Here is a 15,774-nt window from a genome sequence, read left to right on the forward strand (position 1 = left end):
GCGATGAGATGCTGAGTCAGAAGTGGAGGTGTACTCAGGCAGCCTACTGCTCAAGGAGACTGCCTGCAATAAGCAGCAAATCTGGGTTCCTGTTACAGTGCGGCACAGATTTCCAATAGTCACTACAGATGTAACTGACCAGGGAACCATTTAAGGAATATTCGAATTTCAAGACAAACCCAAAACAAGCTGTATCCTCATACCGGTACTAAATAATAACTTTGTAATTATTACTTTTATTTCTGTTTACCTTTCTTTCGTCATTTCTTCCTGGGTGTCTTCAATAACTTATATCTACAACCATTCACGTAAGTTTTGTTGAGTGGAATTGTGTGAAACATACCGTTTGCATACCCATTTAATTCAGAATCAATTTGTAAGACACACAATCATCACTAAAAACAAAATCTACATTCAACACATCAATGTATAAAGAATCTTTGGGAATGGGTATGATTTGTATGGGACACTTCCTACGCAACTACAGTTGAGTGACTCTGAACTGAACGTAATTCTCACGGCAAATACAGAGAACGAGAAATCTTCTGCATATGGGCTCAATCTTCAAAATATCATAGCCAAAAAAGTGAGAAAGGAGTAATGTTTAATAGCGACTGTAACCTCTATCCAAAAACTGAAGGAATCTGTATTTTATTTTATTTACTATATCGGCTGATTAATGCCAAAATAAGCAGTACTGTGAGGGTAAGACGTGGGCACGTGTGGCAACACAACTCACCGGAAGCGACGGACGGCTGCGTCATTGGGTGGAGGGGTGTGTCGGGCAGACGTGGGAGGCGCAGCTGCAGTAGGAGTCTGGCTGTGGCCGCTGTGGGGTTGACAGTCAGAGTTGGGGGTGGACCCGCCCCCTGTGGCGGTCGGCGAGCTGCACAGAGAAACACTGTGTGGGTGGGCGTGTTCACACAGGGGCTCACTGCAGGCGGTACAGCTGAGGGACTGTCCACCGGGGCAACAGAACACTCAGTGCCAACAACACCAGCCCCTCACTTAACGTGACTGTACCACCAATTAACTGGTCTTTTTCTGCACTACTTCTGCTATATTCCCCACTGGCGTAGCTTAAGATGCAAAACAACAAATTGTTCAAAATGAAGCACAAACCAAATTCCAGACATAAGGGCCAACAATTTTGCTGCCCTGACAAAACAACTTTCAGACAGAATTTAGAAGCAGTTAAAGTCAACTGGCTGCTACTTTTGGTTGTGAAGTAATTTGAAAACTGATATATGGATGCTGAATTATATCACTGGAGGAAGAGAGAGAGAGAGAGAGAGAGAGAGAGAGAGAGAAACAAACTGGTAAGTTGGGGTATCAACTTACTGTTGAAACTGTATGGTCATGGATATGCAGGCGCTGTTTGATGTGAAGCCCGAGGGAATGAAGAAGATGGACAAGAATTACAAGAGCTATGCTATAAAAGTTATCAAGAGTATATTCAAAATCTGCATTTCAGTAAAGCAAATAGAACTGTATATATGCACGTAATGTCTCCACAATTCGATTAATTGAAAAGACAGCAGTGGTGATGTGCTTCTTAAACAACAATTTTCGAATTGAGCAGTTTGCAGTAGAGGCCAACATTAAAAGAAAAAATGGGTTACGCAGTGTATGCAATTTTATCTGATGGACAATGTTTACAACTTGCAAAGTAACCTGTAGTCTATTGAATATGGATTTTTTTTAAATTGAAAAGGAAACAAAATAGACTTGTATGGAGCATATGTATCCGAGAGACAGAGGCAACAAATGATAGCTGGATGAAAACGTCACATCAATACTGACATTGTGGGAGATATGTCGTACACCTGTAGGTGGACAGCGAATATAATCTGCTGTATCCCAGTAGCAGGAAACCTGATAGGATTCCGTGGACGACCTCTGGTAACGCCACAAGGAACTTCAAAAAAGACAGGGGGGCAGAGATTTCCTGTCTGTTTAGTGAAAGGAAATGCACGGAAAATATTCAGGGCGATAGCTGAACAGAGACGAGAAGGAAATGTGATTGTAAGGCACAGCACTGAGTGTGACAATGTTACTGTGCTGGCTGGAGTATTCTCTTCTTGTTTGCCCCCAGTGTGCATGAGTAGCCCCAGTGCTCATAGCTCCTGCTTGACTGGATATCTCAGGGAGTCACACCCTGCTCTTTGGGGCCAGTCACCCAGGGGTAGCGTCTTTTTTAGTAATCAGGAAAGTCCAGAGTCCCAGGTTTGAACCTCACCATCACTTTAATTTTGAATACGAATCATCAGCATTGGTGTCTGAAGACTTCCAGCATCAGGTGTCGCCCTCTTTCAGCCAACAGCCTTTCCAAAGAGGGCGGAGGGGCCGACAGAGGTTCAGGGCACTCTCTTTCCCTTGAGGTCTGAAACTGCTCCTAAATGAGGAAGAATTGGCAATGATCAAAGGTTGAGTAACCAACGAAAGGATAACGTTCTATGATTCCGGAGCTGGAAAGTTAGGAGTTCGAATGTGGTTGGGAGCCAGAAAATAAGAAACGGGTTTCTGGTCACATGAGAATAGGGTAGTAGCAACAGCAGTAGGATTCAGTATCAATAGAAAGGCAGGTCAGAAAGTGAGTATAGATATGTTCTCATGAGAATCAAAAGCAAACCAACAACATGCATAGTTCAGGTATACATGATGACGTTGCAAGTTGAAGGTGGAGAGAGAGAAAAAGTGAGGATATTGAACAGGTAATTCAGTACTATGTAATAGTCATGGAGGGACTGAAACGCGATCATAGGGGAAGGAGTAGAAGAGGTTACACGAGAATATGTACTTGATAATAGGAATAGGAGAGAAGAAAGGCTAGTTAAGTTCTACAGTAAATTTATCCTCGTAATAGCTGGTATAGTCTGTTCAAAAATCACTAGACGAGGGGGTATACTTGGAAAGGAATCAAAATATGGGAGGTTTAAACTCACACCATATTATTGTCAGGCAAACATTTTGAAATCAGATACTGGGCTGTAAAGCATACCCAGGAGTAGATATAGAGACATAAGAATTTAGCAGTGATTAAGAGTAGGCTGAATTTTACGAGATTCGTCGGGAGCAATCGATGTACAAAGAGGTGGAATACAGTAGTACTAAGGAAAGAAGAGATGAGATTTATGTTCTCTGAGGCTACAGATACTGCAATAATAAGCAGCTCAATAGGTAGTTCAGTAGAAGAGGAATGGATATCTCTAACAACGACAGTAACAGAAGTTGGAAAGAAAAACGTAGGTACAAAGAAGCTAACTGCGAAGAAACCATGGAAAATATAAGAAATCCTTCAGTTGATCAATCAAAGAAAAAAGTTCAAAAATATTCAGGAAAATTCAGTAATAGAGAAATATGTTACTTAGGAATTAAATGAATAGGAAGTGCAGAGAAGCTAAGGCGAAATGGCTGCACGAAAAATGTGAAGAAATCAAAGAAGAAATGATTCTTGGGAAGACTGACGCAGCATATAGAAAAGTCAAAGCAATCTTCCACGGAATTAAAAGCAAGCGTGGTAACCTTAAGAGCACAATGGGAATTCCAGTGTTAAATACAGAGGCGAGATCGGAAAGTTGGAAGGAGTACACTGAAGGCCTCTCTGATTGGAACAACTTGTCGGATGGCGTGACAGAAGAACAAGCAGGAGTCGGTATGGAAAACAGTGGTGATTACAATCAGAATTTAAAAGCGCTTTGGAAAATTTAAGATCAAAGAAGGCATAAGGTATAGACATCATTCAATCACAAGTTCTAAAATCATTGGAGGAGTTGGGAAAAGGTCTATTCTCACTGTTGTGTAGAATGTATGAGTCTGGCAATATACAATCTGACTTTGAGAGAAATATAATCATCAGGATTTGGGAGACTGCAAGAGCAGAGAAGCGTGAGAATTATCGCACAATCAGCTTAACAGCTGAAGCATCCACGTTTCTGACAAGGATAATACACAGGAGAATGAAAAGAAAATTGAAGTTCCGTGACGTTCATAGGATTTGTGGTCCTGGAGAAAGCGTTCGGCAATATCAAGTGGTTCAAGATGTTAGAAATTCTGACAAAAATACATGTAAGCTATAGGAAAAGACGAGTAATTTGCAATATGTACAAGAGGCAAGAAGGTAAAATATGAGTGGAAGACCAAGAATGAAGTATTCGGATTAAAAAGGGTGTCAGACAGGGATGTAATCCTTCGCCCCTACTGTTCAATCTATACATCGAAGAAGCGATGATGGAAATAATGGAAAGATTGTGGAGTGGAATTAATAAAATTCAGGGTGAAATGATATAAGATTTGCTGATGACCGATTCTCTCAGTGACAGTGAAGAAGAATTACAGGGTTTGCTGAATGGAATGAACAGTCTAATGAGTACAGAATATGGAATCAGAGTAAATCAAAGAAAGGCGAAATTGATAAGAAGCAGAAGAAGTGAAAACAGCGAGAGACTTAGCATCGTGACCGACGATCAGTAAGTAGATGACATTAAGGTCTTATGCTATGTAGGCAGCAAAGAAACCCACGACGAACAAAGCAAGGACGAACAAAGCAACGACGAACAAAGCAAGGACGAACGAAGCAAGGACGACATCAAATTCACACTAGCGCTGCCAAAAAGGGAATCGTGCTTACCTGGCTTCTGCAGGTGGCTCACCGAGCATACTGCAGACTTCAATGACTTCTTGCGGGTGCTCGAGCACAGCGTCCGCCCAGCCCCGCGTGGCCATCACCTGCAGGTGGTCCTTTATGAAGGCGACGGCAGCCCTGGCGGCGTCCGGGCACGAGTGCCTCACTGCCGTGACGGCCGTCGCCGCTGCGGTCTCGACGGCCAACTGCGAGATCAGCTGCCGCTCGCAGGCAGCCTTCAGGGCCGACAAGCCGTACTTGTCGGCCGCCGAGAGCAGCTGGGCGGCCGTGTCGGGCAGCTGGGGGGCCTGCAGGGTATACGTGTAGGCGACCAGGAGCCTCAGCACCGGGCCCTCCACGTCGTCGATGCTCACCTGGCCGCAGCTGGCCTCCAGCATGTCGTGCGCGAACATCGCTGCGAACACGGGGCTCGCGGCCGCCAACACGGCCCTGTGAGCCGCCACCCTCGTCTCGCCCGCCACCAGCGTCACCAGGGCGCCGTCACCCCCGTCTACCAGGGCGGCCAGGGCCTCGGTTGTGTTGTTCTGAACCTCCGTAACTGCCGACATGGTGGGTGGTCCTGAAACACAGCGCCACTGAGCAGCCCTCACACTGCACCCTCAACACTTGTACGAGGCGCATGCATACCTGTACGAAACAACAGCTGTTAAAGTGTTGTCCACCCTGAATCAATTGCAACGTCACCAGTTTCCTTCAAATGACAAGGGCCCGTACTGCTTCGCGATCACCTAAGGTTTGTAACTACCACTGCGGTGCTGTGATAGACTGCTTTCACCTTCTAAAAATGTTATCGTTCTCAGTCAAAAGATGGTTTATTTATGTCTCAGCAAAAAAATTAGCAAAGCAACAAACTTGTTTCAGCCATAAAGTTACACGAGTTATATTTAAGTCCAAGTTGGTAGCACCTCTAACTAGGAAAAATTTTCTTCCTCCTTATCCCAAGTTCCTCAGATCCGTGACACCTGATCAGAAGCAATGTACATCTAATGCAGAAATCAGTTTCCTCGGTGAATGTCTCAGGCTAGGCACGATTAAACTTGACCGGCCACCTTGACCGAGTGGTTCTAGGCGCTTCAATCCGGAACCGCGCGCGTGCTACGGTCGCAGGTTCGAATCCTGCCTCCGGCATGGGTGTGTGTGATGCCCTTAGGTTAGTTAGGTTTAAGTAGTTCTAGGTTCTATTGGACTGATGACCTCCGATGTTAAGTCCCATAGTGCTCAGAGCCATTTGAACCATTTTTGATTAAACTTGAAACCCAGATGCCTCTGCTATTCCACGGAACCTTAATGTTTTATTGACTGCTGTACAGATTTCCATGTAAATTCGACTGAAAAACATTTGACACAATAGAATGCCCCGTTAGTAGCTGCTGCTGTAATCAGGTACTATTCCCTTAAAAGGAGCAAACTAGGAATGCTGACGAGACGGACAGGTTTATGTTTCACGGTTTATGTTTCCATATAGGATCATACACTGAAGCGCCAAAGAACCTGGTATAGACTTGCGTATTGAAATACAGAGATACGCAGTCAGAAAACGGCGCTGCGGTCGGCAACTTGTATGTAACACAAGTGTGTGGCGCAGTTGTTGGATCGGTTACTGATGCTACAACGGCAGGTTACGAACATTTAAGTGTGTTTGAGCGTGGTGTTATAGTCGGCGCACGAGCAATGGAATACAGCATCTCCGAGGTGGCGGTGAAGTAGGGATATTGCCGTACGTCCATTTCACGAGTGTACGTCGAATATTAGGAATTCAGTAAAACATCAGATCTCCGACATCGTTGCACCGGAAAAAGATCCTGCAGGAACCGGACGAACGACGACCGAAGAGAATCGTTGAAGGTGACAGAAGTGCAACCCTTCGGCAAATTGCAGCAGATATCATTGCTGGGGCATTAACAAGTATCAGCGTGTGAAACGTTCAGTGAAACATCATCCATATGGGCTTTCGGAAAACTTTTGTGACTGCACGACACAGAGCCTCAGGCCTCGCTTGAGCCCGTCAGCACCGACAGTGGACTGTTGATGACTGGAAACACGTTGTCTGGTCGGACGAGCGTCGTTTGAATTTGTATCGCGCAGTTGCTCGAGTATGTGTACGAAGACAACCTCGTCAATCGGTATACCATGTGTGTCAGCAGGGGACTGTTCAAGCTGGCGGAAGGTCTGTAATGTTGCGGGGTGAGTGCAGCTGGAGTGATATGGGACCCCTTATACGTCTAGATGCGACTCTCGAGGCATGACACGTACGTAACCATCCTCTCTGATCTCCTGCATCCATTCGTGTCCACTGTGCATCCCGACGGACGTGAGCAATTCCAGCAGGACAATGGGACCTGACACACGTCCAGAATTGCTACAGAGTAGCTCCAGGAAAACTCCTCCGAGTTCAGACACTTCCATTGGCCACCAGACTCCCCAGACACATTATAGAGCTTATCCGGGATGCCTTGCAACGTGCTGTTCAGAAGAGATCTCCACTTCCTCGTACTCTTACAGATTTAAGGACAGCCCTGCAGGATTCTTGGTGCCAGTTCTCTCCAGCACTACCTCAGACATTAGTCGAGTCCATGCCTCACCGTGTTGCTTCACTCCTGCGTGCTTGTGGAGGCGGCACACAATATTAGGCGGCTGTACCAGTTTCTCTGGGTCTTCAGTGTAACAAGACCAACATATATTACTCCTACTTTTGAAGTGCTGGTAGGTTAGCATAGGCAAAGCTGAGAAACTGAATTACCGAATATCTGTTAGCTTTTTTCACAGTTGTGTCGCGTGAGCTGTCCTGCGATGCACTTTGAGCAATCTGCACGGAACACAGTAAATAACACGAGAGCAATTATTTGATCTCTGAGTAACAGTGACAGCAACGTCCTCTGAGCTTATCCTGCTCGAGGCAGACACTGCAAATGGGTCTGCTACTTAAGTGAAGGACATCTTTCGATTGAAAAGTATACGATTTATGCTTTATTTCAAGCATCTGTCCATGTTGATAACTCTATGCTTGCAACAATTTGTGACTGTGACGTCTTCCAGCGGCAGCAAAATAGTTTTTTGCAATTTTTAAGGGAGAAAGACATTGTCGAAGAGAAAAGTCGTGTAACACAGCCTCTACTCACCTCGGACTCGGGGAGAAGTGACGTCACGGAGTGGTCTCAGCAGGCAGAACGCTGGTGCAGCAGTGTGGGGCGGACAGCCAGCCCGCCGCTTATATGGCCGGCGGCGGGTGACGTCACTGCCTGCCTGCTGCTGCACGCGTCACCGACGGCTGGTGGTGGCCCGTATCAGGCGATCCCTAATCTAAAGTGCGCCGAGCCGTCGGGCTTATATTGTACAGTCAGCCTCCTGTTGCCAAGTGACGCCCCTGACCCTGGGAAATCGAAAATTTGGACACGGGTTCTTTGTCCGATTGAAACTTGGGACTTCCTAAGAGATAACTTTCCACACAGTCTGTGTCTGAACTGACTCAAACAGTTTATTTTCGCATTGTCTTCAGGACAGCTGCGGTTGTACTTCTGACGGTTGCAAGTCAGTTCTCTTTGACTCGAATGAATAGTCGGAAGTGAAATCCACACAGCAGGCATATTCTCCACAAATAATACACGTAGTGTTTTCGGATCTTCACACTGGTGCAGGGCTCAATTTCAGCCGGAACGCGTTCCGACACCTCCCAGAGACCTTTTTTTTTTCCTTTTACAGTTCAGCACCGGAGATTTGAAATAGTACGCGTGTATTAAATCACAACGTAACGATAAGTTACAAGTTACAAGTGAACGTGTCAATGGGACACCAACGTGATGTGACGGGCAGGAGGTACTGCGTGTGTGTGTGTGTGTGTGTGTGTGTGTGTGTGTGTGTGTGTGTGTGTGTGTACGCACGTACAGTACACCCAAGATACGTTGAGTATCTTGTTGTTGTGATCAGTACATATCGCCTTTTATTTACGACTGCCTACAACCTCAGCGGTGTAGTAGCAAGGCGACGTCTCATGTTATGTGTGTCAATGACAAATAAATAATGTAAGCCGTTTTTGAATGTCAACGTCTGTACAATGTGCTTTCACGACATCATTTTATTCCGTGACGTAATTTATGTCATAGCTACTAACCAAATGTGCGTATGGAGCACGCATGACTAAATGTTGGCAGCCTTTCCAGCCGATACGTCCATTTTTCCACAGAACTCTTGACCTTTAAGCTCCCACAGGGGGCAAATTTGAACTCCCAATGCAGAACGGAGGTGTATATGTCTGACCCGTAAGTCTATCTGTCTGTCTGTCTACCCCTACATAGTTCTCAAATTAAAGTTCCAATTTTAAAGCAGATTTTTTTATTTGAAAGCTGGTTTAATCTGGACGGTTCTTACCTATAGTTCTGAAAGTCTGTTCAGCCGTTTAAATTTCATCAGCTACATGAAGTTAAAATGTTTTCCGCCAGCATGCTCTATTGAAATACCTTACGAAGTCCATAAGAACTGCACCACGTTATGTAGTACCAGGTTGTAGATCTCAAAAAGATGTACCTAAATAAAAGATTACGGTTGAACGATAACGATGATTTTTGTCTTCTGAAGTCGCCTGTTTCCGCACCTACAAAGCGGAAAAAGTGTGAGTGTGACCTTGTAAGCCATCGCTGCCTCACAGAGAAGCCAGCAAACAATCCAACAGCTGCCTTCGGAATTCACATTCAACAATATTACTCACTCACTCTATTTACGTCAGTCGCTTGCAGCTCAGTTGCTGATCTGCTCAGAAGCGACAGCATTGTTTCGGTCTGTTCGTAGTGTTTATTCACACATTGTGAATGTGAGTGAACACGAGAGTTTAATAGTTACGGGTACCTCTACAAAAAATAAGTGGCTTCTTCAAACCTAAAAGACAAAAAGTTAGTGAGAGCAACGAAAACGGCAGCCACGTCTTCAACTGCGGCTGGAGAAGAAGATGCAAACAGCAAAGCAGACGGTTCTTCTCCTACGTCGTCGTCGCTAAATGATAATTTCTCTAAGTTGGTGGATATGGATATGGGCAAAACATCTATAGACAGTAATGAAAATTGTAATGATGATGAAAAGCCAGATTGTTGGTCTATCGAACAATGTACAGATTATAAAGCTAAAAACCCCTCGTTAATTATTAAAAAAGCTAGTTTATAGAAGTGTATCTGCACCAGGTGCCCAAAAAACGAAAGGGTTAAAACTGGGTGAGCAATGGGTTTTAGGAACTGTAAGCTCATATGGAACAAACAAAAAAGATCAACTAACGTCTCTTAGGAAAAAACTATTTGATAACCGCACATCTCAAGCTCACGGTTTAGCGAACAAAATCCAGACTAACGCAGAAAGACGTCACATTCAGAACCCAGTTGCTTCAATGGTACAGGAACAACAAGTAGTTACGAAGCGTGTATTTCGCACAGCTTATAAGCAAGCAGAGTTAAACAGACCGTTTTATGAGTTTGAGACAGAAATTGATCTCCAAATTAAAAATGGTTTGGATATGGGACGAATACCACATTAAAATGTTGCTTGCTCTAATATAGTGCTTCATATTTCTGAACAGATGACATCAGATCTAATAAATAAATTAATAAAGAGTGACTCCGAATTTTCACTTCTTTTGGATGAAGTCAGTACTCTTTCAAACAAGAACACTTTGATTGTATACCTTAGAACCTTGTTAAAAGGAATGGGAAACCCCATGACAGTTTTTGAGCTACATGACAAAACAGCATCTGGTATCTTGAAAGAACTTTTAAAGTAGTTGGAATCCCTAGGTCTAGGCTATGACTTTTTGAAAGACCATATAATCGATTTGGCTTGCAATGGAGCTTGTATCATGTTAGGAAAAAAGTCTGGCTTCGCAAAGCAGGTGTTGGAAATGTTTCCAAACTTATTCACCTGGCATTGTTTGAATCGTCTTATAGAACTCGCCGTGGACGACACGATAGAAGAAGTGGCGGGAATTAATCACTTTAAAATATTCATCGATAAAGTAAGAAATATGTTCAGCTGCTCTCCGAAAAACAGCAGGGAGCTGGCAGTTGTTGCTAAAGGTTTTCAGCAAGAAATTTTGAAAATCGATCGTGTGCTTGAGACTCGCTGGGTGGCCTCCCGTTTATTGCCATGGCTCTGTACAATCATTTATTAGAAGCATCAGAGGACACGCGACGGGACTCAAAACAACGGCCTACTTACAAAGGGCCTTGTAACACATTGTCATCGACATCTTTAGTCTCCAACCTAGCTGTAATGTATAATGTCTTTGAAGAGTTCGCCGATCTATCCCTACAGCTGCGAAGATCAAGTGCAAACCTTGATCAAGCTCACTACGACATTACACTTTTTATAAAAGTGTTTGAAAGTCGGGTTGATGCAATGGGATAACATGCAAATGTAGCTAACATTGTAATGGAAAATATGAACTTTCAATGTGTCGAACTTCGTGAAAGAACAAATATTTCTAAGATTTCTGATAAACAGTTTTGTCGCAGCTTGGCAAATAATTTGTCATACAGGCTGTTATCAACAGTGAATGCATCTGAAAGCTACGATGTTGTTATGAATGACATGAAGGCCATTCATTCCAAATTATGGCCTCATAACATATCGATCACTTACGGAGAAAATGAGATTTAGCGAATGTGTGAAATATTTAAGATCAATAGCCCTCGTGAAATAATGAAGGACTTCAGGGAGTACAAACAGCGCATGAAACTAGTACTAAGCGGAGAAACGCCAACTATTCTTGTACAGCCACCAATGTTCAAAACATTCTTATCAGTAATGAACAGCATTGCAGTGTCGAGTGCGGAGTGTTAGCGTGGCTTTTCTGCAGTGAACTTAATTATGACACCACTGAGATCTTCACTCTACATCAGCACTGTTTGTAGTTCATCACGCATCAGACTTCTGCGACCACCTGCAGCTAGATACGAACGTGGGCGTCACGTAAAGTCTTGGCTGGCGAAGGGATATCACTCTGCACTTGCTACACAGTCAAAGGCACGAAGTGATGAAGTGTATAATGAAAGGAATATTGTACTATGGAAATGTTTTTCTTAATCCATCTCAAACTGTTTATGATTGATTGTGTTTGAAATAATTTCGCAATGCTTACTTTTTCTTCCTTTGTTTGAGCCACTGAGTATGAACTTAGTTAAAATTATGAGCTCAGTTAAAACTGAATACTTTCTAAAAAGGTACTTTTTAACAATAAATATACAACGTATATTCTGCGTAAATTGACTGGTCATATGCCACTGACTTTTGTCAGAATAACAGGTGGTTGTCTTAAAGGGAAGTATTTAAAGAACGTTGGATACCCTTAGGTCAAAGATATATACCGCGTGTTGACAGGACTTGTTATTTTATGAGTGAAGGGAAACTAAAATCGTATTTCTGACTACAAAATCGTAATCTCAAAATTGTTCTACTCCACTACGGTTCAGCACTAAAATCCCAACTCCCGTACTTCCAACTGTCAACGGCTCTGCAACTCTTTCTGGTCAGCTGAAAAAGTTGCTGTAGTTATTTTAAGCAGGGGGGAGTACAGCAATACGTCACGACATTCAAGTGCGTGTGTCCTTGATGCTGTTATGTCGATAATTTGTTCCTTCGTGTTGTCAGTCTTGACTTAGAACTCGGGCGGGTCATCATTCACATGTCTCTCGTGCTAAGACGTGTTGTTTTGCGTGCGAATGCTCAATACCATTACTTTTGGAATGAGCAGTTTATATTATAAGTTCGTTTCCATGGGTTTCTAAGGGTAAGAGTTCACGCAGTTACCTTTTAAGATGCCTCGTGATGGCTGGGTGTTGTGTGCTGACCTTAGGTTAGTTAGGTTTAAGTAGTTCTAAGTTCTAGGGGACTTATGACCACAGCAGTTGAGTCCCATAGTGCTCAGAGCCATTTTGAACCTTTTAAGATTATGGAACACTGTTTCAAACAGCATATAGAATCCTCAAGGCAGAGACTGGTGTTTGGCGGAGGAAGGTGTTAGCTCTCTACCAATCTTATCCACTTTCTGTCTTATTCCTGTGGTGCGGCTATCGAGGGACAGATGTCTGTCTGCACGCCTCGGCCTGACCTCTATAAAGGTATTTCAGTACTGGCGCCGTAAGGAGATCAGAATCTCTCCCTTGAACAGACTGATATTTGCGTCTTATTTCTTAAGAAAAAGATGCAGCGTCCATCTCCGTGGTAAAGAATGCTGTATAATACAATCATGAATAATGTCGCCGTCTTATCCGAAAGTTGAAGGTTGTGGTGTACCCAGGTATCATTTCCAGGCTGAGCAGTTTAGAAATCAACGACAGTGCGTCCCTTTCCAGAAGATGTATTGTGGAACTTCTGCACATACATCAGCCAAGAATCACAGATGGAAACAGAGAAAGTGTTGAAAAAGAGTGAAAAATTGATATCGGGTTTAGGGGAAATATTAGAATACGGATGCGCGGTCATATTTCTTTTCGTACATATCTCCTTTCGGCGTGGGCGTGTTTATATTGTGTCTTTGCCCCATAGAACGTTCCGATACTTATTAGATGACATGTACGTCATGGCTGAACCAAAGCAAGATCTGTCATACCTCCGACATCATTGTTTTGACTCTCCTGGTCGTATGAGGGGCAAACGACGGAGTCAGTGAAACAGTCCCACACCCTACAGTGTAAACTGGTTTCCTAGATTCAGACAAGTGGGTTTCGCGAGCACGGCGTCCACTTTTTTCGAAACCTGCCGACTTAGCATCTCCATTCCGCCAGCGTAAGACGTCTGCCGGATCGTTACGGTGTTAACAGAGTGCCTAAGAATTCGTCCGAAGGCTTCTGTGGCGGCCGCTCGACGTGGATGGAGACGCCGAGGCAGTGCTGTACAGAGCGTAGCGCCGGAGGTCAGCGCAGGGTCGCAGGCCAACACGTACACTGCAGGCTTCTGGAAGCCACCCGACCAACCCAAGTCTTCCTTCCCCATCCCTCGTTAGTTAATTGTACACTTGCTTCCATTTTATATCGCTTTGTGTTTTTTTCGCCTCCACATTCCAAGTATTCACTCAATGCTGTTGGCTTTAAACTTTGGAGACTGGCGTTCTAATCGCATAAGAAACGACTTTTTGCTGTTGTTTACAGGTATTGTTACCGTATTTGCCTACATCTAAGTGGTACTGCATGTCAGTAAACGAAGTGAAAAAAGCTCCATTGCTGTTCACACTTCGATATAGTCTTCTAGCAACGACACATTCCTCGTCTAGGAAACCGCTTTTTGTATCTTACAAATCTTTTATGTACTGCCTTTTATAGATCAGGCTCGGAGTGTGCCTGTTGTTTACATTGAGCTTTCGCGGTGTAACGTACTAGATCACTCAAACGTTTCTCGAGCTAGTGGCAAATCTCCCAAGACACTGAGCGCGATCGTCGACAGCGAGCTATGGTCTCGAATACCTTTAGCGCATTTGGGAGAGACAATCTTCGTACGCACCTGCGCCGTATAACCGGGTGAGAAACGTGTGTGACGTGCAGGTATTGGACCGCATATGAAGGGCGCAGCGGGAAGACACTCTGGACTCACATTCGGGAGGACAGTGGTTCGACTCCCTGTCGGGTTCCCATGTTCAGGCTTCCCTCGGTTTCTCGCAGATCGCGTCAAGTTGACGACTCCTGCTCGTATACTGCCACGAATTCTGACACGCCCATCCGGAAATACGGCACCAATTATCGTGAATGCCATTACAGCTCCTTTTAAAAGAGTACGTGCTATTTCCTTCCCCACACTCTTCTGACCATAGCCCGTGTTCCGTCTCTGACGACCCTACCGTAGACGGCAGTTCCCCACGCCGTGCGAAGCGACCTTCACGAGCCTCAGAACGTGCACGACGACACGTCGCCGGACTGGCGTTCACAGGTGTCGGGAATTCCGATAAGGTGGCCTCGCATTTTAGCTTATCGCTTGTTGTCAGCTCACTCACATTTCTAGATAAACGCGTTTTAACGCGACAGTACAGACTGATATCAATCAGAGAAAATGGGTCACCCCTTTCCCTGAATAATTTACGATATTTTCACAGCAAATGCCGTGGTGTACGAGACTGGAGCAGTGACAAGTATCGCGGCTGAGAACCCGGCTGACATTCGCTCGAGTCTAGCGCACCACGCCTTGTGAGGGGACGCGCGACAACACCTGTCCTGACAGGGGTGCGGCGCGCACGCCTGCCTGCGCTCCTGAGGAGGGGGGGAGGGGCGGCCGCTGCCACACGCAGTGAACGCCGAGGTGACGACACGTCGCCGGACTGGCGTTCACAGGTGTCGGGAATTCCGATAAGGTGGCCTCGCATTTTAGCTTATCGCTTGTTGTCAGCTGACTCACATTTCTAGATAAACGCGTTTTAACGCGACAGTACAGACTGATATCAATCAGAGAAAATGGGTCACCCCTTTCCCTGAATAATTTACAATTTTTTCACAGCAAATGCCGTGGTGTACGAGACTGGAGCAGTGACAAGTATCGCGGCTGAGAACCCGGCTGACATTCGCTCGAGTCTAGCGCACCACGCCTTCTGAGGGGACGCGCGACAACACCTGTCCTGACAGGGGTGCGGCGCGCACGCCTGCCTGCGCTCCTGAGGAGGGGGGGAGGGGCGGCCGCTGCCACACGCAGTGAACGCCGAGGTGACGACACGTCGCCGGACTGGCGTTCACAGGTGTCGGGAATTCCGATAAGGTGGCCTCGCATTTTAGCTTATCGCTTGTTGTCAGCTGACTCACATTTCTAGATAAACGCGTTTTAACGCGACAGTACAGACTGATATCAATCAGAGAAAATGGGTCACCCCTTTCCCTGAATAATTTACGATATTTTCACAGCAAATGCCGTGGTGTACGAGACTGGAGCAGTGACAAGTATCGCGGCTGAGAACCCGGCTGACATTCGCTCGAGTCTAGCGCACCACGCCTTGTGAGGGGACGCGCGACAACACCTGTCCTGACAGGGGTGCGGCGCGCACGCCTGCCTGCGCTCCTGAGGAGGGGGGGAGGGGCGGCCGCTGCCACACGCAGTGAACGCCGAGGTGACGACACGTCGCCGGACTGGCGTTCACAGGTGTCGGGAATTCCGATAAGGTGGCCTCGCATTTTAGCTTA

The 15,774-nt window shown here is 45.3% G+C and overlaps 2 protein-coding genes across 3 annotated transcripts in view; both read right to left on the minus strand.

Annotated features, from left to right (window-relative positions):
• Positions 1–735: 735 nt before the first annotated feature.
• Positions 736–5,037, minus strand: LOC126426547 (speckle-type POZ protein-like). The gene is made up of 2 exons (XM_050088449.1): positions 4,631–5,037; positions 736–886 (listed from the first exon to the last, which is right to left on the minus strand). Exons 1-2 carry the CDS (start codon positions 5,035–5,037, stop codon positions 736–738), a joined length of 558 nt encoding a protein of 185 aa, XP_049944406.1.
• LOC126426865 (speckle-type POZ protein-like) overlaps positions 4,979–15,774 on the minus strand; it is a 656,123-nt gene continuing 645,327 nt past the window's right edge. For both annotated transcript variants that reach the window (XM_050088900.1, XM_050088899.1), the window contains exon 4: positions 4,979–5,204. In XM_050088900.1, coding sequence (XP_049944857.1) covers positions 5,126–5,204 — 79 coding nt within the window. In that variant the 3' untranslated portion in view covers positions 4,979–5,125. The remainder of the gene's footprint in view (positions 5,205–15,774) is intronic.

The sequence above is a fragment of the Schistocerca serialis genome, chromosome 11, assembly GCF_023864345.2.
Source record: "Schistocerca serialis cubense isolate TAMUIC-IGC-003099 chromosome 11, iqSchSeri2.2, whole genome shotgun sequence".
Lineage (NCBI taxonomy): Eukaryota > Metazoa > Arthropoda > Insecta > Orthoptera > Acrididae > Schistocerca > Schistocerca serialis.